This window comes from Phallusia mammillata, chromosome 7 (genome assembly GCF_965637545.1).
Source record: "Phallusia mammillata chromosome 7, kaPhaMamm4.hap1.1, whole genome shotgun sequence".
Classification (NCBI taxonomy): domain Eukaryota; kingdom Metazoa; phylum Chordata; class Ascidiacea; order Phlebobranchia; family Ascidiidae; genus Phallusia; species Phallusia mammillata.
The window spans coordinates 19,860,049-19,882,930 of record NC_137258.1 but is presented as its reverse complement, the minus strand read 5'-3'; the positions used below and the strand labels follow the sequence as shown (position 1 = coordinate 19,882,930).

At 37.1% G+C, this 22,882-nt stretch overlaps 1 protein-coding gene across 1 annotated transcript in view; it reads left to right on the top strand.

Annotated features, from left to right (window-relative positions):
• The window catches only part of LOC145239347 (dynein beta chain, ciliary-like), a 65,209-nt gene that overhangs the window by 10,068 nt on the left and 32,259 nt on the right, over positions 1–22,882 (top strand). The window contains exons 19-53 of the mRNA XM_080102651.1: positions 190–325; positions 908–1,050; positions 1,409–1,569; positions 2,036–2,237; positions 2,305–2,420; positions 2,921–3,047; positions 3,505–3,636; positions 3,934–4,049; positions 4,355–4,454; positions 4,523–4,603; positions 5,517–5,652; positions 6,322–6,533; positions 7,650–7,820; positions 8,490–8,651; positions 9,236–9,390; positions 9,458–9,584; positions 10,106–10,255; positions 10,776–10,940; positions 11,585–11,712; positions 12,137–12,370; positions 12,962–13,223; positions 13,941–14,098; positions 14,217–14,355; positions 14,635–14,806; positions 15,080–15,195; positions 15,692–15,902; positions 16,386–16,513; positions 16,795–16,943; positions 17,061–17,211; positions 17,808–17,939; positions 18,824–18,997; positions 19,543–19,747; positions 20,407–20,572; positions 21,486–21,588; positions 22,287–22,383. Coding sequence (XP_079958777.1) covers positions 190–325; positions 908–1,050; positions 1,409–1,569; positions 2,036–2,237; positions 2,305–2,420; positions 2,921–3,047; positions 3,505–3,636; positions 3,934–4,049; positions 4,355–4,454; positions 4,523–4,603; positions 5,517–5,652; positions 6,322–6,533; positions 7,650–7,820; positions 8,490–8,651; positions 9,236–9,390; positions 9,458–9,584; positions 10,106–10,255; positions 10,776–10,940; positions 11,585–11,712; positions 12,137–12,370; positions 12,962–13,223; positions 13,941–14,098; positions 14,217–14,355; positions 14,635–14,806; positions 15,080–15,195; positions 15,692–15,902; positions 16,386–16,513; positions 16,795–16,943; positions 17,061–17,211; positions 17,808–17,939; positions 18,824–18,997; positions 19,543–19,747; positions 20,407–20,572; positions 21,486–21,588; positions 22,287–22,383 — 5,317 coding nt within the window. The remainder of the gene's footprint in view (positions 1–189; positions 326–907; positions 1,051–1,408; positions 1,570–2,035; positions 2,238–2,304; positions 2,421–2,920; positions 3,048–3,504; positions 3,637–3,933; positions 4,050–4,354; positions 4,455–4,522; positions 4,604–5,516; positions 5,653–6,321; positions 6,534–7,649; positions 7,821–8,489; positions 8,652–9,235; positions 9,391–9,457; positions 9,585–10,105; positions 10,256–10,775; positions 10,941–11,584; positions 11,713–12,136; positions 12,371–12,961; positions 13,224–13,940; positions 14,099–14,216; positions 14,356–14,634; positions 14,807–15,079; positions 15,196–15,691; positions 15,903–16,385; positions 16,514–16,794; positions 16,944–17,060; positions 17,212–17,807; positions 17,940–18,823; positions 18,998–19,542; positions 19,748–20,406; positions 20,573–21,485; positions 21,589–22,286; positions 22,384–22,882) is intronic.

Sequence of the window (22,882 nt, the reverse complement as noted above, 5' to 3'; positions counted from 1 at the left end):
TTTAACATAGCATCAGAATTGTGTGGTCATTGAAAAATATAAAACTGAATTATAACTCTTCTGGCAAATATATTGTTTTCCAACTTTGCACGAAATTCAAATCCCAGAAAATCATTTAGCATCAATTACTTCATTTATTTTCACTTGCAGCAACAGTTTATATAAAAAAAATCTTATTTACCTTTGAAGGAAAATGCCGAACACCTGCGAGCAGACGTGACGTCAGAAGCGTGGCAGCATTATCTCGAATATGTCGATGACGCAGTGATTGATGGAATCTACAACGCAATCCACTGCTCACTGAACTATATCGTCGCCAATACTGGTAGGTGGTGATATCAAACTGAAAAAAAGATCAGATTTAGTGGTAGTTTAATTACAAACCCTCACACCAACCCTAATAGCTCTTGCCGTGTGTATTTTCAAAAAAAGTCAATGAAATATAATGTGCTCGCCATGGCTAAGCGTGCAGTTAAACACTTTACCTAGTAATTACCACACCTTGGTCTTGAGCAGGGGAACTTTTTTATTGTCTGGGCCAAATGGTGGTTTTTTAAGTGTGTAGGGAGCCGCAAAAAACGAAACCTTGTGAAAATCACTAAAGATTATGACTTTAAAAGGTAAAATAGCAATCTTTGGTGGTTTTCTGAGGTTTGGCGGGAGCCGCAAAATAAGTAGTTGGGAGCCGCGTTTGAGAATCACTGGTCTTGATACTCGTTGGGTAACGTCGTTCCAGCTTAATTCTACGACTGCATATAAACCTTCAAAAACGGAGGATAACTTCAGACTTAATATACTTTACAGTCAACTTTCCCTTTACGCAATTGTGTACTAAACAAAAGCATAATGGAAGATTAGTGCCAATATTATTAAAGAACAGTATGGGTGTGAACTTTGAACTTTTCAGATAACAGTCAACGTCCTCCACCTCTTCTGGAGTGTCATCTACTCCTCAGCTCCCCGGATGTGGTTTTTGATCCTCCTCTCGATTATGAGATGAGAGATGGATTTTACGATCTGATCGAATCAATTGTGACACAAATTTATCAGGTTTGAAACCTAGTTTTAAAACATGTCGATTCCCGAAGGTTTTCGACAACTTTTTGTTAGTTATTTCACATTGCTCAAACTCAAATATTTATTAATGTAATCGGCAGCGAAATCATTTACTCATATACGACATACCTATACCCACTTTACCTAACACGAATGGTTAGTTTTTAGCCCCCCCTCGACTTGTCCCACCAACGTCCAAACCCCCAGTCGTTCCTCATTGTTACCCACAATGATCCAACTTCACTTTCTTTGATCCCCAGTCGCAGTTATATATATAACAGTTATATAACACTATATGATATGGTTAAAAAAGCTGCTGTCAAAATGTTATACTGCCAACTCCTGTTTTCAGATCGGATCCCTGGTGGAACGGGTCGCACCACACGGTGATCGTGCTCACTATGTACCAGACATGGAAGCTATGATGCAACTTGCAAGTATGAGGAGTGAAGTGATGGACAGAACACAAAGTGTGATTGAAAGTGCTATCGAGTACAGAGCGACACTGGACAAGTAAGAAACTGACTTTGAGAACAATCTAAAATCGTTTGTACTGTATTCATTTACCCTACAGTGCTTTACTGTGTGAAATGGTCGTAAAAACTACCGTTAATTGGGGCCGAAATATATTTAAGTGAAGATTTGTTTGGTTTACATGTTGAAACTTAAGTGAAAATTATGGATTTTCAAGCGTAATATTTTTTTAAGTATAAAGTGATGGTTCCTTTATACTACAAGTTGGGAAATGTTTATTTCCAGGCTAAAATTGGTTGACGATCTTATTTCGCTAAAAATCATCTTCATGCACAGTGTCTTTAAAGTGTATAAAGTTCTTTTTTACTTCATAAAAACTTAGTTTAGGCACATGGTCTTGTTCACGAAATTACATAATTTCGTTGTTTATGTTTTTTATTTGATTTTTTACCTTAAGCACCAACAAGCACGGTGTTTTGGTCAAAATCTAAATTTTCTGTATAAGATACGCCTACTTGTGGGTGGATGACCGCAAGGAATTCATGCGCCAATTCCTGTTGTACAATCACGTGCTCACCGCTGAAGAAATCGAGGCCCATGCGGAATCAGGGGTACCTGAGTCCCCGCCAACATTAGAACAATTCCGAAGTCAAATCGACACTTACGAAGTTTTGTACAACGAAGTTTCGGCTTTACCAGAAAACAAGGTTTAGTAGAAATTTGCTTGTTAAATTTTACAATTATAGTGAAATGTAATGTACGGATTATTGTTAGATATTTTCATCTTGGTTCCGGGTTGACCTTCGACCTTTCAAGCAGTCCCTCTTGAATGTTATTAAACGTTGGAGCCTGATGTTTAAGGAGTATCTCATGACTCATGTTATTGAGAGGTTTGTTAAAAGCTAAATCAACTGAATTTGTACTGTCTGATTTTTTTGCGTTAACATTTTTTTTTTTTGCTTTTTTGCCTGCATTGAAATTTGGGATGACCTCAGGTTCTTTCGTCACCCCTATTCTCGAAAAATGCAAAACAAACTAAAACTAAAGTATCTTTCGGCAAAAAGATTTTTTCAACCAAATACCGCTGCGTGTCAATCAATGTCTATCTTTCTGTTCAAAACGATTCCAATTGGAACGGAATAAACAAGAAGGCAAATTTTGGTCATAGGTTTCTTTAATCAATCAAAATCAATTTGGTTAAATGTTTTCGGTATATTGCTTAATTCTAACAAAACCCCTGCTGCCATTGCATAAATATTGTCCGGGAATTAACTTTGTTACAAGTACTTTTCCAAATCAGCCCACTGTCAATGGGGTTGGTATGGAAAAAAAGTTTATTGCTTAAACCCCAAAAGGGCTGAAATAGAGTACAAATCATTACTTGTTGCAGTCTACAAGAGTTGGAAGAGTTCATTGAAATCACTGAATCCGGATTGCAGGAAGAAGTCAAGGAGGGAGATTATGATGCCCTTGTAAGAATTATGGCAAATCTCGTGGCCGTCAGAGATAGACAACAGGTTCGAATGAGAATGTAATGTAATTGTTAACACCAGGGATTGTGCAACCTTTTTACTCTTGGCTTACAATACAATTAACTTAAAGAGACGACTGGTCGCTTATTTATGTAAGACAAGTCGTCTCGTTGCGTACCAAAAACGCATGTATTGATGTTAAAAAACGCATGTAACTGCCGAGTAAACTTTGCACGTAAATCAAACAGCATGTTAGGTTTCAGAAAATAGCACCCGGCGCATCGATCTGCTCCAAAACAAACCTTGGAATAGTTTGCTAGCACTGCAAAAAAATAGTCTAGCCAGTCGCACTTTATTAAAATCCCTTATTTTATAGGCCGCATTCGTCCCGAGGACTGGAGGTTGCAAACCTCTGGTTTGCACCAAAGGTTTTTTAGAAACATTTGTTCTTTTTGTTTTTTTGTTGTTGCGTGTTTTTAGTTTAATAAAATTGTGTTTCTAGGCAACCGACAGCATGTTCGAGCCCTTGAAAGATACCATCGAACTTCTGCATCACTACGAGCAAGAACTTCCAGAGGAAAGTCATAAACAACTGGAAGAGTTGCCTGAAAAGTGGGACGCCACCAAAAAACAGGTCGGCAACAAAGCTATACAAACTTTCCTAGTTCCTTTTCCAGACAGAGCAATTTTAAATTACATTACTCTTTGTATGCATAGTGATACTGATAGTTTACTAGCAGTTTCTTAATTTGAGTACATAATACACAGTTGCAAAAATTCACAGTTTTTACTATTCACCAATATCTATAACTGATGTGCATACAAAAAGAAATATCAATTCAAATGAGTTCAAAATATCCTTGAAGTAACAATCCAAATAAATTTGAATTGACTTGAAATTTGTTTCAACACGAAGTTTGTGTGTTTGTAGGCCACGACTGTTCGACACAACGTAAGTCCCCTGCAAGCCAATGAAGTTTCGGTGATCCGACGGAGATGCCAAGCGTTCGACGTCAAACAACATCAGTTTCGCGAATATTTCAGAAAGTAAGTCAAACATTCGTTGACCCAGGCACCTAGTTCGACACGAAAATAACACCAGAACTTAGCGTTTTTATTAGAGAGACCCTAATGTTAAGCATTAGGCGTTATTATGTAGTATATGTTCATTTTAAACATTTTGACTATAATGATGCACCAAACTTTAGGCAGAAACTGTTAAGTTTGTAAAAAAGATCCGGGTTTGGTCGAATCGCAACCAAGTATTCAGCCGAATCCGAATCCTAATTCGGTTAAGTAAATTCGGCAAACCCAGAACATAATTCTAACTTTGACCACTTTTCCTACACCAGGTGTGCTCCTTTCCTTTACACATCGGAAAAGCCTTACGTCACGCTGGACCAAATGGAGCGTGAAACACGTGACATGGAAACGGAAATGGGAGCGCTTCAGGTAAGTTAAGTATATGACTGACATTTTCGCCATGTATTGAACCGTGTTTGAAATATTTGTTCAACTAGACTTCTGCCGATTTGTTCGAGGTCAACATGCCCGACTACAAACAACTGAAAGCTTGTAGAAGAGAATTAAGGCACCTTAAGGTATGATGCCTGGTTAATAATGCTCTGGAAGTATTTAAAAGTGAATAATTTGAGCTTACTATAACTAGCCTTTCACTATTTAAACTAATGGTTCTCAACCTATGGTACGCAGGAATACGCAGGAACGAGTAGATTTCTGCTATACCTAAATCAAGTCATATTATGAAATGCAACTTAAATGACCTAATCAGCCCTGGTTTTGGGTAAAATTTGTATCTTGAGCATTCCTTTGGAATTGCTAACTTTACTGCCTTCAGCAATATGCTAGCCCAGAGTAGTAAATGGGCCAGAAATTGAAGCCCGAACACGGCCCGAACCTGAATTCTACTTAAACTTGTTCAAAAAATACTGGCACAGAGTGTAAAGGCCCGAATCGAGCCCGTTTTATTTAAGAAACCCTAGCCCGAATCCTGCCCGAACCCGGCCCGTAAAACCCGGTCCGATTTACAACTCTGTGCTAGCTTAGTCAAGAAAACAGGCCTAGCTATTGGTCTACCTATTCAAACAGGGTTTAGGTGGGACGCAGCGATAAAAAAAGCATCAGGTGGTACTTGATCAGTATAAGGTTGAAAATCACTGATTTTGAACAATGCAATTTTAGGAATGTATTCTAATAAAATACTTAATCAATGCAGTGGATAGGCTTCATTTAACGCAACAGCTTCTGAATCTGTTATTTTTGTGGAATACAGAAGTAAAAAATGCAATCCACTGTAAAATAGTACGGTTAATTGATTTGTGAGACTAGATGGCATACTCATAGACCGTAAAAAAAGAGTACGCCTTGGAAATAGATTGCGTTTACATGAAATAAAGCCTGTTCATTGCATAGTATATTACCAGTAGTAGTTTGCATATTTCAGGGAAGCCCTTTTCAAACCTTTTTGTGGATTGGCATTTGTGTATATTTTAGCGCCTATGGGACATGATTATTCTTGTACGAACAAGTTTGGACGACTGGACGCTCACTAGTTGGCGCCAGATCAACGTCGACGATATGGACATGGAACTGCGTCGATTCCTCAAGGACATCAGAACGCTGGATAAAGGTTTGGCAAAACAAAGTGAAGTAATTTGCACTCTACATTGTTCAGTACAACTACAGAAGCATCACTTTTCTACCATAATACATAACCAGTAATGTAAATCACTCGAATTTTTGAAGACGTTGGACTGAGATAAACGGCCAGTGCTTCAAAGACACCACTGAATACGTAAAATATCTCTCTTTAGGTTGATTTACTTCTGTCATTGTAGACTAGGGGTACGAGCACAATAAAAGTGAAAAAAACACTGATTTAGATTTTGGTAACAGATCTCAATTTCATCACTTTATACTAGCTATTGTGTATCAGAAAAATATCTGTATTGTACAGACAAATCTAGTTAGTCGCATAATCCGTTTAATTGCATACAGATCGTAAATCCTGTCCGAAGCCATTTGTTAAGTAAATCGTCCAGATTATCGCACAATCCAGTTAATTGCATAAAAAGTTAGACGAATTGAAAATAGGTGATTAATCTGCATTATAAACGTGTTTATCATGTACATATATATTATATATGTTAAAACTCGAGTTTCGTTCAATTTGGCCATTCAAAATTGCATTTAAGCTCAAATTTGACTCTCAAAATCCAGCAAACAAATTATTTATAGGGCTCCGTTATTTCAACATAGACAGGTGTCTCACTCTAATCAAAATGAACTGTATTAACAGAAAGTCGGCCATGGGATGCTTATGCTGGTCTTGATTCAATGGTAAAGAATATGATAACATCGCTTCGTGCCGTCGTGGAACTGCAGAGTCCAGCTATACGAGACCGTCACTGGCAACAACTGATGAACGCCACTGGTGTGAGGTTCGAGATGGGAGACGATACTACGTTGGCTGATTTACTTGCTCTACAGCTCCACCGTGTTGAAGATGAGGTTAGGATGATTACAAAAGAGTTATATGCCGAAATCTGGTCCAAACCGAAAGACACAAGCCTGCAATCCGGCTTAAACCAAATTTTTGTAAAAAATAAAAAAAAAGGTTTCACCCAAAAAAGGTTTCACCCTAACAATTCTAAAAACCTAGAATGTCTTATTCAAATAGAATGTTTGGGAAACAAAAAAAACAAGTCGTTAAAACTTAATAGTAATAACCTTTACATCTAAATTCAATTTTAACTAGCAACCTACACATTACTTCAATGCAAGTAATTGAACAGTAAGCCAAAGAGTTAACTGCGGTAGGACTAAAACTGTTATGAGCTATTACATCAGCGGTGCGTTTTATAAATTCATAACACGTGACATTAAACTGCACAACTATGCTCTTGCCGTGGGCTCTTGCACATTTTCTCACACAAAAACAGCGACTAATTCACCGCACGAGACAAAACATACGATTAAAGCGGGTGAACACCAGATAGCAAAGTCGATCAACCTCCTAATTTAACTGTAACAGGGAATATTATCAAAGCTCGAGCATGTTTAGCAAGTAAAACGAGCTAATTTAGTAAACAAGTATTGCAAAGTTTGCACAAATTATGACGCAATCGCTACCGCACTCTTCTTTTGTTTTTGGTTTGAAAATTGCATTGAAAGACCTTTAAGAAGGTGACATGGTGCACCATATTATAGCCTCAATGCTAGAATTATTTGACCACTTTTATTTGACCACATATCATGCACTTTACGTGCTTAAACTTATATGTAAAGCGTTAGAATCAAGTTAAAGCGTTTAACTTCAATTAAAAAAAAACAGTTTATTTGCCATTTTCCCTGAAATGGGTGGTTTTACTATTTCTGGTCAAATAAAACGATTAACACCGCTATTTGGGAAAAGTGTTAATGACGAAAAATTGCCATTTTTACACCACTCAGTCAGAAAATCATTTCAGCAATAAAATTTATTTGGTCAATTTTCAAAAAACCTGGAATATATATGCCGCAATTTTAAACATTTTAAACTGGAATGTACAGACAAAACCCACTAAAACCGCATTTTTGTTCTCGATTTTTTGATCACGAAATCCCTTTAAAAAAAATTATTTTCAGGTAAAAAACATCGTCGACAAGGCGAAGAAGGAAATGGGAATTGAGAAAGTTTTACAAGAGATGAGAGCAACATGGTCGAGCGTGGAGTTCCAGTTTGAACATCATCACACCACTGGAACTGCTTTGATTGTTTCAGACGAGGAACTAATTGAAACACTTGAAGACAACCAGGTAATGTTAAGACCCTATTTTTTTGTTTAAACCAATCATGCAGCAAGCATTATAACCTTGTCATTAAAACAATTGGATGTCGTATTTTTGATAATCTTTAGCAGTGGTTCTCAAACTTGTTTTTGTTGCGACGCCTCTGGAAAAGTTTTGTGGACTTGCAACGCACCAGCAAATAAAAGTTAATTAAGAAACTTAATATTAAACAACAAAAAGTTACGAAACGGAAATATTCTGCGACGCCCTTGGAAAATTGAAACGACGCACCAGGGCGTCGCGACGCACAGTTTGAGAACTACTGATCTTTAGAAAATAATGCTAACCTATACTAAATTTGATAGTCTCAAATGGTGCAAAATACAGACGAAACCGGTTAATCGCAATCCGGTTAGTCGGGACATATTCACGAATCCCCAAGCGTTGCCTATCATTTCTAAAGAAAATTAGTTAAGTGCAATCTTCGTAATACGGGAAACCCAGTTAATCGGTTCAAAACGCGTGGCATATTGGCATCCAGATTAAACGACTTCGTATGTTTTTAATACAATAAAAAAACAAAAAAAATATACTTTATTGGGTGAAATTTAGGTAAATTACAACTTTAAGACGGAGTGTCCTGGAGATGCAGAAAGATTTTGCAAAATATGATCTATCTCACTTTTCTTGCTTTAGGTTCAACTTCAAAACATGCTAATGTCAAAATTCGTCGAGTATTTCCGAGAAGAAGTGACGTCATGGCAGCGTAAACTCGTCACTGCAGATACGGTCATCCAAGCTTGGCTGGAAGTGCAAAGGACCTGGTCACATTTGGAAAGCATTTTTATTGGATCAGAGGTAATATAATAAAACCGATTCAGTATGTCAGTATTTAATGGTTCAAATTTTTGGTTTGTTTTGATATTCAGGTAATAAATTTCGGCCAAATAAAAATTTTTTTTGCCTTTGAACACTATATACGGATCTGTTCATAAGCTTAATGATAAAAAAATCGGCTCAAATAAACGTAAAAACGCGACATGCTTTATTGTTCAAACGTTTCAGCAAATGCTCATGCCATCATCATTGATATAAAAGGCCATATCAGTTACACTCGTTTATATACAATAAAGCATGTCGCTTTTTTCGTCTACTTGGGCCGTGATTTTCATCATTAAATTCTAACTTTTTATAAACGATTCTGTAAATATCCTAACCATTTTGGAATTTGATCAAAATAAAAAATGTATTACGGTGAAAATAACGGCCCAAATAGACGTAAAAAGCGACATGTTTATTTTTCAAACGTTTACTGATGATGGCCGAAAACATTGAAAAAAAACCATGTCGCATTTTACGTCTATTTAGGCCGTTATTTTCACCAACAAACTTATGAACAGATCCGCATTTAGTGTTTGAAAAATATTTGTTTATGAATATAGGACATTCGCTCCCAACTCCCCGAAGATACAGTTCGGTTTGAGAAAATCGATCAAGATTTGAAAGAACTTATGGAAGAATCTGAAAGAGTGAAAAACGTAATCGAATCTACAAACAGACCAGGTTTATTTGAAAAAATGGAAGATCTTTTGCAAAGGTAAAAAAAGTTTTTAAATTTTTTATTTCAATTAAATGTGAATTTTTTGTTGATAATTATTTTGCAGACTTTCTGTTTGCGAGAAATCACTGGCTGAATATTTGGAGAAAAAACGACTCATGTTTCCACGATTTTACTTCGTTTCTTCTGCTGATTTACTTGATATTTTGTCCAAGGGAACACAACCCACCCAGGTAATGATGAAAAAAAAAACGTTTACATCTTGTAGTGTAAATAAAAGTTTATATTATGTAATGCAAAGTGCAAATCTGAAATTAAAGAATGACATTATGTTGCAAAAACCGCAAATTTTATAAACAAATCAATTTTGTGGACAGAATACAAATTTCACATTAAAAAAAATCAACTTGCAAAATAAAAACTCACATGTTTTGGGGCAAAACGCAAATTTAAATTCGAAAAATAAGTATTATGTTGTTCAAAATCCGATTTTTAAATAATTGATATCATTTTGTGCAAAATGCTATTTAACAATGACTTATATTATGTTGTGTAAAATGTAAATTTCAAATAAACAAATAAAATATTTTGTTAAAACAATATGCAAATTCGAAAAAAATAGCATAATGTTGTGCAAAATGCAAATTAAAACAAAAACTGAAAAAAATGCCAAAATATCGAATCTTTTAGGTACAAATGCATTTTTTTCTAACTTGTAAAAATGCATTAAACTTTGCTACATTTTTTTCTGCAGGTCACTAGACACTTGCGAAAACTTTTCGACAACATCAACGATCTGAAGTTCGCCGAGGAAAACGGAGAACCAACAAAAGTTGCCCTGGGAATGTTCAGTAAGGAGAACGAATATGTTGAATTCGACAAACCATGCGAACTTGTCGGCCAGGTAACTTGACATTGATTTACTTTACTATCTAGTGTTATTTAATCCCGAGTGTGCAGAGTGAAATAAGTTTCTGTAAGGGTTTTGTGAAATTGCGACCAACGAAAACATACTTAACTGTTTCATAGTGTATCACCTTGTTTTCGGCCAAAAATCTGTTTCAGACAAATTATTTCGAAGGACGCAAGTAGTTTATAATTAAGGTTTTTATTTGTAGTTGCTGTATTAGAAACAACAGGGTTGTGGAGTCGGTGATTTTTTCTATTCCGACCCCACTTGAAATAAATCGCAGCCGCAATAAAATGAAATCATCAAGATGAACTTTTGCGATGTGATTGGTTTGATGCTTACGTCAATAGTAAAAGAGTTATGAATCACTGTTTTATGGCTAACCTTTGTTTCTTCCATTCCTTGAACATCGGGAAACACGACGTTGTCCCATTTCTGACTACAATTTAAACTTTTCCTTCTTGACCATCCCTAAAAAGTGTGAAAAACAAAACTTTTCTGTACTTTTACCCAGGTTGAAGTCTGGTTGAATCGGCTTCAGGACACACAACGTAGCACTGTACGTCATCAGATACAAGAGGCGGTTGTTGCTTACGAGGAAAAGGCACGTGATTTGTGGCTATTTGATTATCCCGCTCAAGTCGCATTGACGGGTTCTCAGATTTGGTGGACGACTGAGGTCAGTGATTTGAAATGCTTAAAGCCGTTTTTTGTGTGTTAGACACTGATGATGCTTTTTATAGCGAAATGCTTTTGTTTTGATAAAACAAATAAAATATAGCGTCAGATTTAGTGGTTTTTCACACTGAATTTTCTTGAAAGCCGTCATTTATTTCAATTTTACTGAAAATGCAATATTTGGTGTTTTTTGATAATGTTTACACGAATAAAACTGTTTTAAACGGTGTTTTTGTTACTGCTAAAAAAGGTCAATTAGACATTATAAAGATATAAGCTATTGCTGCCAGGCATAATATCAAGTTTGTTGAGCTCTTCTGGCTAATGTAATTTTATTCCGACGTTTCGACGTCCTATACATTATAAAATCGATATTATTGCAATACATTGTTACAAACATTTGCAGTCCATTTTAGTTCACACAAGAAAAAATCATTGACAAAAAGTTAAAAGATAAAATACAACTATAATAATCATAATCAAACACCTATTTTTAACCTATTTTAGGATAAATGTTATACTGTAGAAAAACAACTGCTTGAAAAACAGTGTTTCAAGTTTGTGCTATTTGTTCGTCTGTGCAATCCGATTTTTATACTTTGTTGATGTTTTTTTGTAAACAAATTTAAACATTTTATTCTCAAGGTTGGAATTGCTTTCGAAAAACTTGAAGAGGGATTCGAAAACGCGATGAAAGATTACAACAAGAAACAAGTGAATCAACTTAACGCTCTCATCAACCATCTGCTAGGAGATCTTCATCCCCTGGACAGGTAAATAAATACAAAATTATTAAGTGATTTTAGCCTGTCTCTCACTCTGTCCAATCCCACTGTTGGAAGGGCGTTGTATATTTTTGATATTTTATTTTTGCGTAACAGGTTTGCTGTGATCAATCAATGGCTACGGAATGTCATTTTGTCTGTGTTAACAACTAAATAATAATTTGTCTTTGGCACTTTGAATTATCAACATTAAGAAACATGACGCATTGATGCAACTCTAGTGTTTATAAACGGGTGTAACAGATGTAGCCTCATATATGATGATGGCATGAGCATTTGCCGAAACGTTTGAATTACTATATATTTTGTGGTTTTAAAATTTTGCGACCCATTTCCCCCAAAATTTTTATTTGTGTCATTTAAACTGTTCAATTCGCCAATTTTTACATAAACTTTATTGCAACTTTTGCAGGCAAAAGATTATGACCATCTGTACAATTGACGTACATAGTCGGGACGTGGTTGGAAAACTCATTGCAGAGAAGGTGATATCTTCTCAAGCGTTTACGTGGCTCTCCCAATTACGTCACCGCTGGGATGATGACGTCACACACTGTTTTGCGAACATCTGCAACGCACAGTTTCGATATCAATACGAATATCTCGGCAATACACCGAGACTTGTTATCACTCCATTGACCGACAGGTTTGGGAATTGGTATTTTTTAACCCGCATTTATTTTCCAACCCCTTGTCTACTGTGACTGACATATGTAAAGCAAACTGTAGTAATTGACTGTTTGGGTGCTTTGAACTCCTAAAGGGGTCCACACACTCCTGGTTAAGAACCCTTTTTTTAGAGCATTTTGCAACACAAACAATTGTTTTTTGCGCTTTTCCTTACAAGCCACTTCTTGTTTGGTAATATTTCTGTGAAACACAAACAAAACCTACCAACACAGACGAATCCGGTTAATCGCATAACCAATTCGCCAATTTTTTTATGCAACTAAACGGACTATGCGATTAACTGGATGATTTTCTTGATAAATGGCTACGGTTTGGGTTTACGATGCCTTTGTACCTAAACAAAATGTCGATTAACCTGATTCTACTCAATTAGTACTTATTTGAAACACTGACCCATTTTGTAAAACACAATTGCAGTTTTACCGAGCTAAACAATTTTTAATTTGGCAAGCAATTTTTAATTTACCACTTTTTTTCCAATCTACCTTTGTTGTCAAAACAGAATACAACACTTAACCTAAACCTAAACACTTGTCTCCTTGTTTAGATGTTACATTACACTTACCCAGTCTTTGAACCTGACAATGAGCGGAGCACCAGCTGGTCCCGCCGGTACAGGAAAGACCGAGACTACCAAAGACTTGGGCCGTGCTCTCGGCATCCCAGTATATGTTTTCAACTGTTCCGAACAGATGGACTACAAGAGTATTGGTAACATTTACAAGGGCTTATCACAAACTGGTGCTTGGGGATGCTTTGACGAATTCAACAGGATTGCTATTGAAGTCCTTTCGGTGGTTGCTGTACAGGTATGTTTTCTGGTTAGTTCAAGTATCAGTTTTTAACCGGAGTGCCCGGTGAACCCCAGGAGATACCATAACAGTCACAGGGGCGTACTGGGGTTTACCAAAAAGTTGTATGGGTGTGAATGATTTAAAGTATGTATATAATAACATACTTTATTACTTTAATATAATGTATACGCTTTTGCGTTTTTTCACCTTTTCATTGCTTGTTTGCTTGCCAGTCGAAAAAACTAGATAGTTAAAACATCAATCATCTAGTGCGCAGAGGAAAAACCGTTGAAGAGCACTTGTTTAGCTCTAACGAGTGTGCAAAGCCCTCGCGTTATGTCTACGACTGATGAAAACTGTAAAACTGAATAAACTAGAAACAATAATATTGGACTGTTTCATAAAAACAGATAAAAGCATAAATCGTTTCTTTTAATCTTTATACATTTTATTGTCTGCGGGAGATTCGTTAAATAACAAAACTGTTTCAGCTAAACTAGAAACAGATAGCCGTTTGGGTAGCATACAACATTGTTATTTTGCAATATGGTCTCGAATATTTCTATTGCCATTATCAGTTTATAGTAGTAGTGGTCAAGCCTAAGTGTTGAAGAAGAGAAAAGACCCCAAAGCGTGCGAATCGCTCAGTTTGCACAACTCTTGAGAGTCTTAACTATACATTTTGTGGCGTTACCAAAACATCACAATTAACCATGTCATATTGGTATGCAGGTGAAAATGATCCAGGACGCATTAAAAGCTAAGAAAGAGCGATTTATGTTTTTGGGAGACAACATATCTCTCTCACCCAGTGTGGGAATTTTCATCACCATGAATCCTGGATATGCAGGAAGAACAGAATTACCCGAAAATCTTAAAGCACTCTTTCGGTAAGTAATACCGAATATATTCGGTATTTGATATGTATCAATGCTATACATCCAAAATTACTTTGTAAAAAGCTCGTATTAACGAGATAAGTGTTATTATTTTATTCCTTTTTTGCAGCCCTTGTGCTATGGTTGTCCCAGACACAGCCATGATCTGTGAGAACATGCTCGTATCTGAAGGCTTCACCGAGGCTAAACTTCTCGCTAGGAAGTTTATTACACTGTACAACCTCTGCAAGGAACTCTGCTCCAAGCAGGTAAATACATGTTACGATTTTGACAATTTTTGACTTGTTTTTCATTACTGATATCTTTTGTTTGTGATTATTTTTTTCAATAATATACGTTTTTTTTCTGAAATGCAGTAAAGAGACTGTAAAATTTATTAAAGTCTGAAATCATTTACCTTTTATAATAATATAAACACTTCGTCTGAAGTGTTCATTTTTATGCATATCTTATTTAGATACAATCAGCATAAAGTATTTTATTCGCCACACAAATAAGGGTTTTACCCGCCAACACTTATTTTTTAGTATCATTATGACTGGGGCCTTCGTGCGGTGAAAAGTGTGTTAGTTGTGGCCGGAACCCTTCGACGCGCAGATCGCCAAAGACCGGAAGAGGAGGTTTTAATGCGGGCTCTACGAGATTTCAACCTTCCCAAGATCGTAACGGAAGATGTTCCGGTTTTTATGGGGCTCATTGGTAACAACCATATGATATCACACAATATGACATTTTTTCATTGTGATTTTGTGTAACTTGGGCGATGTTTGTTTTTAGTACAAAAGTAACTTATGTACCTAAAGGTATTACAGTCCACTGGCTATATTTTTTGTAGGGACTGGTTTATACTTTGGGCTTTAATACCTATCTTGCGGTTGTAATGCAACAGCGTGAACCAGCGATTTGGAATAAATTCAATATTTTAGCATGTGTTTTACATAGACTAAGATTTGTCTTTCAACATCCCTTTAGGTGACCTTTTCCCTTTGTTGAATGTTCCACGTAAACGCGACATGGACTTTGAAAAATCAATCAAAGAAACGATGGTGCAAATGAAGCTGCAACCCGAAGACAACTTCATTCTGAAGGTAAACAATGTTTGAAGATCACATAGGAAACCCATAGGTGTATTTGCCACCAAAGCAAAATTATTGTTACCCCTTTCCTGAAGGAGTACATATTGTTTTTTGTCCGTATTTTCTTCTGCTTGACACTGGTTTGTTCCAAACGTTTGGTCTAGAAAGAAGGCTTCAAACTTTTTGAAATAACGTAAGTTGATCTAAAATGCGGGATCTATATCACCGTATCGATTTAGTGTAATAAACACTTCAAGCTTCAGCAAAACTGTATTATCTTTCATGCCATTTTCCACCTATAGAACTACACAAAGAAACATGTTTTATAGTTTGCATTTAGGTAGCTTCTTCACGGCCGTATCGGCTGGTCCCAGCAACATTGTTTGTTCACTCCCATTGCGCCAAACTCACTCTCGGGTGATCTCACCTTACATATAACGCTGTATAATACGGTGTAGCTGCAGCTAAATGGCCTCACATCATCTCAACTCAATTTCTCTCAACGCAGGTAGTACAGCTCGAAGAACTCCTCGCCGTCCGTCACTCTGTGTTCGTGATTGGAAATGCCGGTGCTGGAAAATCCAAAATTCTTCGGACTTTACACGAAACCCACAGAGCTGCAGGGAAACGTCCAGTATGGAATGATCTCAACCCTAAAGCGCTCACCACTGACGAGTTGTTTGGGTTTATTCATCCTGCCACTAGAGAATGGAAAGACGGTAAGATTACAGCTGACATTCGGTGACGATTAGGGCTTAGATCAGTGGTTCCTAAAAAGGTACAAAAAAAACCTCAAATACTTTTGGCAACTATATAATACGACCCAGAGCAGGACAAGGCATTCACTGGATCTCAAAAAAAGAACTTGTTAAAGTGGACCACAAACTCCGGTTAATCGCATAATCTGTTAAATTGCATAGAGATCCTAAATCCCAAATCCCCGCCTTACATTCGTCAAAGAAATCGTCCGGTTATTCGCATAAAAAAAACTAATTCATTATGCAAATAAATAGATTCGTCAGTATTGTCAAGAATGTTTGGGTAAAACTATTTAAGACAATCCAATTTGACCACACCGAGCCCTATACCTTTACTTTTTTCTATACATTTACCCAAATGAAAATTAATTAACAATTTTGGACAAAAACATTCAAAATGTTAGTTTTACTGATTCATTGCGTCCCTGTTTATTCAAATCACAGGTCTATTTTCGAGCACGATGAGAGATCAGTCCAACATCACACACGACGGACCAAAGTGGATTGTATTGGATGGAGATATTGACCCGATGTGGATTGAATCTCTTAACACTGTGATGGATGACAACAAGGTAAAATGACTGACTTTTGAATTTTTTCTAAAAAATATGTTCAATTGCTTGCCGTTTATCAGAATGTTTTCTTTTGTTAAATACGCGGCTACATTTAATCACATCGTTGGTATTTTTTTTCTCAACTTGAAACTGAAACCTTATTATTATATTAAACACATTTTGGTTTTATGTTGTAAGTTCGCTTAATTTGCGACAACTTATTACAACAGGAAAGATAGTTACTTTTTTTTTTAAATTCTCATCCAAAAATCGTTTGTCATGCTTTTGTTTCTCTTCAGATGTTGACGCTTGCAAGCAACGAACGAATTCCTCTCACCAACGCAATGCGCCTTCTCTTCGAAATCTACCACTTGAAATCGGCCACGCCAGCCACTGTGTCACGTGCTGGAATCCTATTCGTCAATCCACAGGACCTCGGTTGGAACCCGTAAGTTTGCGACTGACTGTAAAAATGCTTCACAACTACATACTATTGTTATGTCTCAGAATACCAAAATGGTAACTACATGGCATTTAACAAAACCAAATAATTTATTTTTTACAGACCGGTTACCAGCTGGATTGACAGTCGTTCCGTCCAATCAGAGCGCGCAAACCTTACGATCTTGTTCGACAAATACGTCCCGACTTGTCTGGAAGCTATGAAATCCCAGTTCAAAACTATAACGCCTGTGCCTGATAACACTATGGTTCAGGTAATTCAGTGTGTTGGTCTAGAATCAGTGGTTCTCAAACTTTTTTATTGTCGGGGCCAAATGGTATTTTTTAAGTGTGTAGGGAGCCGCAAAAAAACGAAACCTTGAGAAAATCACTAAAGATTATGACTTTAAAAGCTAAAATAGCAATGTTTGGTGGTTTTCTGAGGTCTGGTGCGAGCCGCAAAATAAGTAGTTGGGAGCCGCATGCGGCCCCGAAAACCGAGTTTGAGAACCATTGGTCTAGATAAAGGGTCTCTAACCTTTGAAACTCGAACCTTTTATTTAAGAATCATAAAACAGGGGTGTTGTTGAAGTTACAGTGTACATAAATAGTTTACTAAAGTTTGAAAATCAAAATCTACATTAGTTCTGTTTTTGACACATAAATTTTATTGGATGTAAATGTATTTGTTTATTGTTTAGAGTCGTTCGAATGTCTTAAAAAAGAAGGTTTAAGTTGATTTAACAGCTTTCTTGCAGGGCGAAACAAGAACGATATTGGTTTTTTCAACATTTAGTAAAACACCCGAAGTCATAATTAAGACTCACCACTTTTTTTGCTAAAGAACTTAACTGGTTTCATTTGTTTTCAGACACTTTGCTACCTCCTCGAGTGCCTCATAACCACAGAATCGGTTCCAGCCGACTCACCGAGGGAACTCTACGAACTTTTCTTCGTTTTTGCTGCAGTTTGGGCGTTTGGTGGCGCCACACTACATGATCACGTATGTATTGACGAATGGTCCGGCGCGCCTGACCCATATACAGACATAAAAAACCCTGATCGGGATTCGTCCCCGGGAGTGTCCTGGGTTCGAACCCCGTGATAAAAAAAACGTTGCCATTTAATGGGCAGAAACTTGGCCGAATGGTTCAGCGCGCCTGACCCATATACAAGCAAACCCTGATCGGCATTCGTCCCCACGAGTGTCCAGGGTTCGAACCCCGTGATAAAAACATGTTGCCATTTAATGGGCAGGAACTTGGCCGAATGGTCCGGCGCGCCATTTAATGCGGACAAACTCCTGCTCAAATAAGCCCATGTAAACATATAAAAGCTTGACATTTACGCTCCAAGACCTCGTGGGTTTAAACCCTGTAAAACACTAACGTTCGGGCACATTGATTTCATTTAGTTGAGTCTAGCATGGACGCCGGCAGAATATTGGCAAATTTTGACACTCCCATGGATAGGTTTACGCATTCAAGCAATAATGTACATATAAGCACAAGTTTACAGTGTAGAATTTCGTTAAATCTTAAAACATTTTTCGCTGCAGAAAATCTCTACGGGCATTGATCACGTGTATTATTTTGTCTGTTCGAAATACAGTAAAGCTGTAGAGGTTATGGAAATGAAACCAGAAACGTAAATAAGGCAGACATCGAAAAACTCGCTCGTTTAGACATCACTGACTTCATGTTTAGGTAATTTGAAACTTCAAGTGCTCTTTTTAACCCCATATCTGTCGGCGCCCATACCTGTAGCATTGGTTTGCAGAGGTACTATTTCTAGTATGCTTCATGCGTTCTGAAACCAATTAATCACAAACTAAACCTAACTCAGGTACACTACTCACAGTCGGTCATTTTAAATTTTTCTTTGCAGATGACAGATTACAGGCAAGAATTCAGTCGTTGGTGGGTGAAAGAATTCAAACACATCAAATTTCCTTCCACTGGAACTGTATTCGATTTCTGCATCGACCCCAAATCCAAGAAGTTTGTCCCCTGGAGCGAAAAAGTTCCCAAGTTCGAAATGGATGCTGATCTGCCCATCCAGGTGAAACAATGCTGCTATACCTCATAATAAGTTCAATACTTTTGCTCCTGGCATAGCAAAAAGTTTATTTTTTTATTTTTCAGTGTTCTGTATTAATGTAATTTTGGAACCTCTCTCAAATTCTGTGCTATATATGCCGCTGTCTTTTAAGTACCTTAACAGTTTTCGATGACTGTTTTAATGAGATACGTTAAAAGGCAAGTTTTGGCTCGTACCCTTTCGCAAATACTAAAAATACAAAGGCTGATAGGTTTTGTGAGTAAGACTGTTGTATGGGGGGGTCAGATTTGGGTTGTGTTCGGGCCTGACTTGAAAACAGAATCAGTCAGTTATTATTGACTTAAATTTGTAACTGGGATCAGCCCTTAAGCTTTTGACCAGCGACTACAGTACACTCATATATAAATAATACTACGTCTAGCATATTGAAGGCGTTATACCGAATTAGACGGTCGCCAAGCAGTCAGTTTTAGGGGCAGGAATATATATTTCGCCAAAATGGCATCATCAGTTCCTTATTCAAATAGAATATGTTTCTATTTCAGTCCATCTTGGTTCATACTTCGGAAACGACGAGGATCCGTTACTTTATTGATCTGCTAGTCGAGAAAAGTCGCCCTGTGATGTTGGTCGGCAATGCTGGCTGCGGAAAAACCTTGCTTATTTCTGACACGCTAAAGAAGCTGACAGACGATTACATGATTGCAAATGTCCCTTTTAATTATTACACCACACCAGCCATGCTACAACGTGAGTGTTAATTTTCTACATAGGGCACCTGTATGTATTAAAACCAGTGGTGGGATTCAAATTTTTGGTCATCCGGTTCTATCACAAAAGTCATATTTTTAGCCGGTTCTGTTACTAAAATTTCATTGGCAGTAATCAGTAATGCTAACCGGTTCGCTGATCTCAATAAAATTTCGTGAGACGGTTCTATAGAACCGGTGCGAACCGGCTGATTTCCCACCACTGATTAAGACCCATCTATAAACTATTCCCTGCCACTATAAAAGCTATATGGTACATAACGAACAGGTTGCAAACTTTGTAAACCATTATAAGTAGCTTACGTACACAAATGTAAAATCGGATAGGACCAGCACCATTTTTCTGGTAACTTACATTAACAAATATACGCAATGGGTCTTGAAACCTTTAGGTCGTTTACCCACCTTAGTTTGCTGACCAGAAGTGAAATTGGGGCATGAAGACAGTGGGCTAGCAGTTATTGTAAATATTCTAGACTTTAGGTTAATTTACTTACAATACATTGTTCACAGTAAACGGCATTTAATAGCCACAGTAAAACGCGCAAGAGTACTTCTGGGCAGTAGCTACTCTTGTCTACTCTTTGTCTACAAGCTGCGCGATGTGGGATTAGCATACAAACTTGAAATTGTTTGCAGGTCTATTGGAAAAACACTTGGAGAAGAAGGCTGGACGGAATTACGGTCCGGTTGGAACAAAGAAGTTAATCTATTTCCTGGACGATGTGAATATGCCTGAAGTTGACACATACGGGACTGTTGGACCTCACACTCTCATACGGCAACACATTGATTACGGACATTGGTACAGCATAGATATCATATGCAGCTTTATACACATACCAAGCTACAGTGTTGTGGTTTATGAAATAAGTGTTTAAAATTCTTGCCAGCAAGATTGCCCAATTGACATTATATAATGTATACATAGCTTAGTTGGCAAAAACGCTTTTGAAGTGTTTGAAGTATTTTTGTTTGACCAGAAATATCCTTCAATGTATGCTACTCTTTTTGTAAATAAATGAATAGGCTAACTTATAGTTTCATGTTAAAGCCGTAGTTGTTGGGAAAGCAACTATAACACCATAACTCACGTCAGCCGCACATATAGCTAAATTTCCATAGGTGGCGCAAAGAGCTAAATTGTTGCTTTAGCAGCTTAAGAGGGTTAAGGTTGGGAAGAAAGTTTTAACAATTTTATTTTAGGATCTTACTTTTCAAGTGCGTTTTATTCATTTCATAATTATAATACCCTACCCAAACCCTAACCGTCAGCATTCGTATAGATATAGCATTGAACTAGTTGTCCGTTCGCTTTGCGCCACTTCTTTAAAATTAGCTTAACGTGTGGCTGACGTGAGTTATGATGTTGACAGATTTTCCATAGTTGTTAACGTTTTTTTTGTGTGTTTGGGCACTTCGAGCTTTCATAAAATTTATTCATGTCACTTATCTTCAATAGCGAACTAATAAATATGTTAGATACATGCATTGTCAGCAAAATCTTTTCAATTTGAAAGTATTTTCAGCACATTCGCATTCAGACCCAGGTGCAACCTTTTTTACAACTTAAACCCAAACAATGGTTGTTTTAACACCAAGTCGTGTTTCCCCTATTTAGAGCTGTTTACCCTAAGTTAAGAACCCCTGTTATAATGTCTGTTTAAAATGCGGGAAGTTTGTCACTTATGATTACTAGCGATCAATTATCTTGACAGGTACGACCGCAGCAAGCTCGCATTAAAGGATATTCACAGCACACAGTACATCGCTTGCATGAACCCAACAGCAGGAAGTTTCACTATCAATCCTCGTTTACAGGTAGGTTCCGACTCCTAAACGAAATTAAGCTGGAAGGAAGTCTTCGCAATTTTCGTAGTGCACGACACGAACGACTGCGCCTTGTATATAATGTAAACATTAATTCGAGCTAAAATTATACTTCAAATCGGTGGTTCCCAACTGTTACGATATTTTGTATATCGCAACAAGGCATTAATGTCGATATGACAACTGAATTACGTCATTACTCTTTCGCCACTAGAAGGTCACTTACGTCACAAAATTGGGAATGTCTTAAACCATGGGTTGGGTTTTAGGACTTACAGCGCTTTTTTAAAAATCTCATTTCGAAGATAAACTGACTTCTCACGCGATTGCATGCTGTCATGGAAAGTTTTACGTATCGTCCAAGCTATGGGCACTACCATATTAGGTTATCACACAACGCTTTAACGCATCTCCGCAGGGAAAAGCTGGGCGGTGGCTCGTTGCGTTCTTTGCTGACCACTCAAGTTTCTTTAAGTCGCTCGTATTTTCTTGGATTAAGTGAATCGCCAAAATCAGTTGTGCTCTGTCGCAGATGGACTTATTACAGCAATAAAATAGAACTCACTAGGGACCTATTAGGCTAATATGACAAGCTATATACGTGTGACCTTGAAGCCAATGATATATTAAATGACATTTATATGTTTATTTTCACAACACTATAATCAAACATGTATTTTTTCATTCAGCGTCATTTCTGCGTGTTTGCAGTCAACTTCCCGTCACCGGAGGCACTAGAGAGCATTTACAGCTCCATTTTAGGATGGCACTTCTCTGGTGGTTCAGGTAAAAAACATTTTGGTTGTTCAATGCAACTTGCAGCAAAAATTTTAAGTAAACGGCGGCTTGCATCCGTTTCTATGATTTAACATAGGATTTTGTAGCCTGTTCATTGGAACTACTTTTATCAAATACTTCACTGCTTTTGGACTTGTTTTTGGCCATATACTCGAATAAAAAAAACTGTGGCTCATTTTTTTATGCGTTTTTGGGTAAAGAAGCATTTTTTCTTGAAATATAAACTTTCAAAACCGAATTTTAGGAAGTAACTTAAATTATTGTTAGCTAACATTTTGATCATATTTTAATATAATCTCCAGTTTTACGATAAATCTAGTGGACGTCCTGTCAACCACTGGAATACATGGTTTCCTTTTTTGCGATGTATTTTGTTTTTCCAATACGTTGCTCTGCGTAGCAGTAGCATTTTCCCAGAAATATATCTCCATCAAAATTTAATCGGAACACGCGGCATATCTCCCACGATTTTCAGGAAATTTTCCCA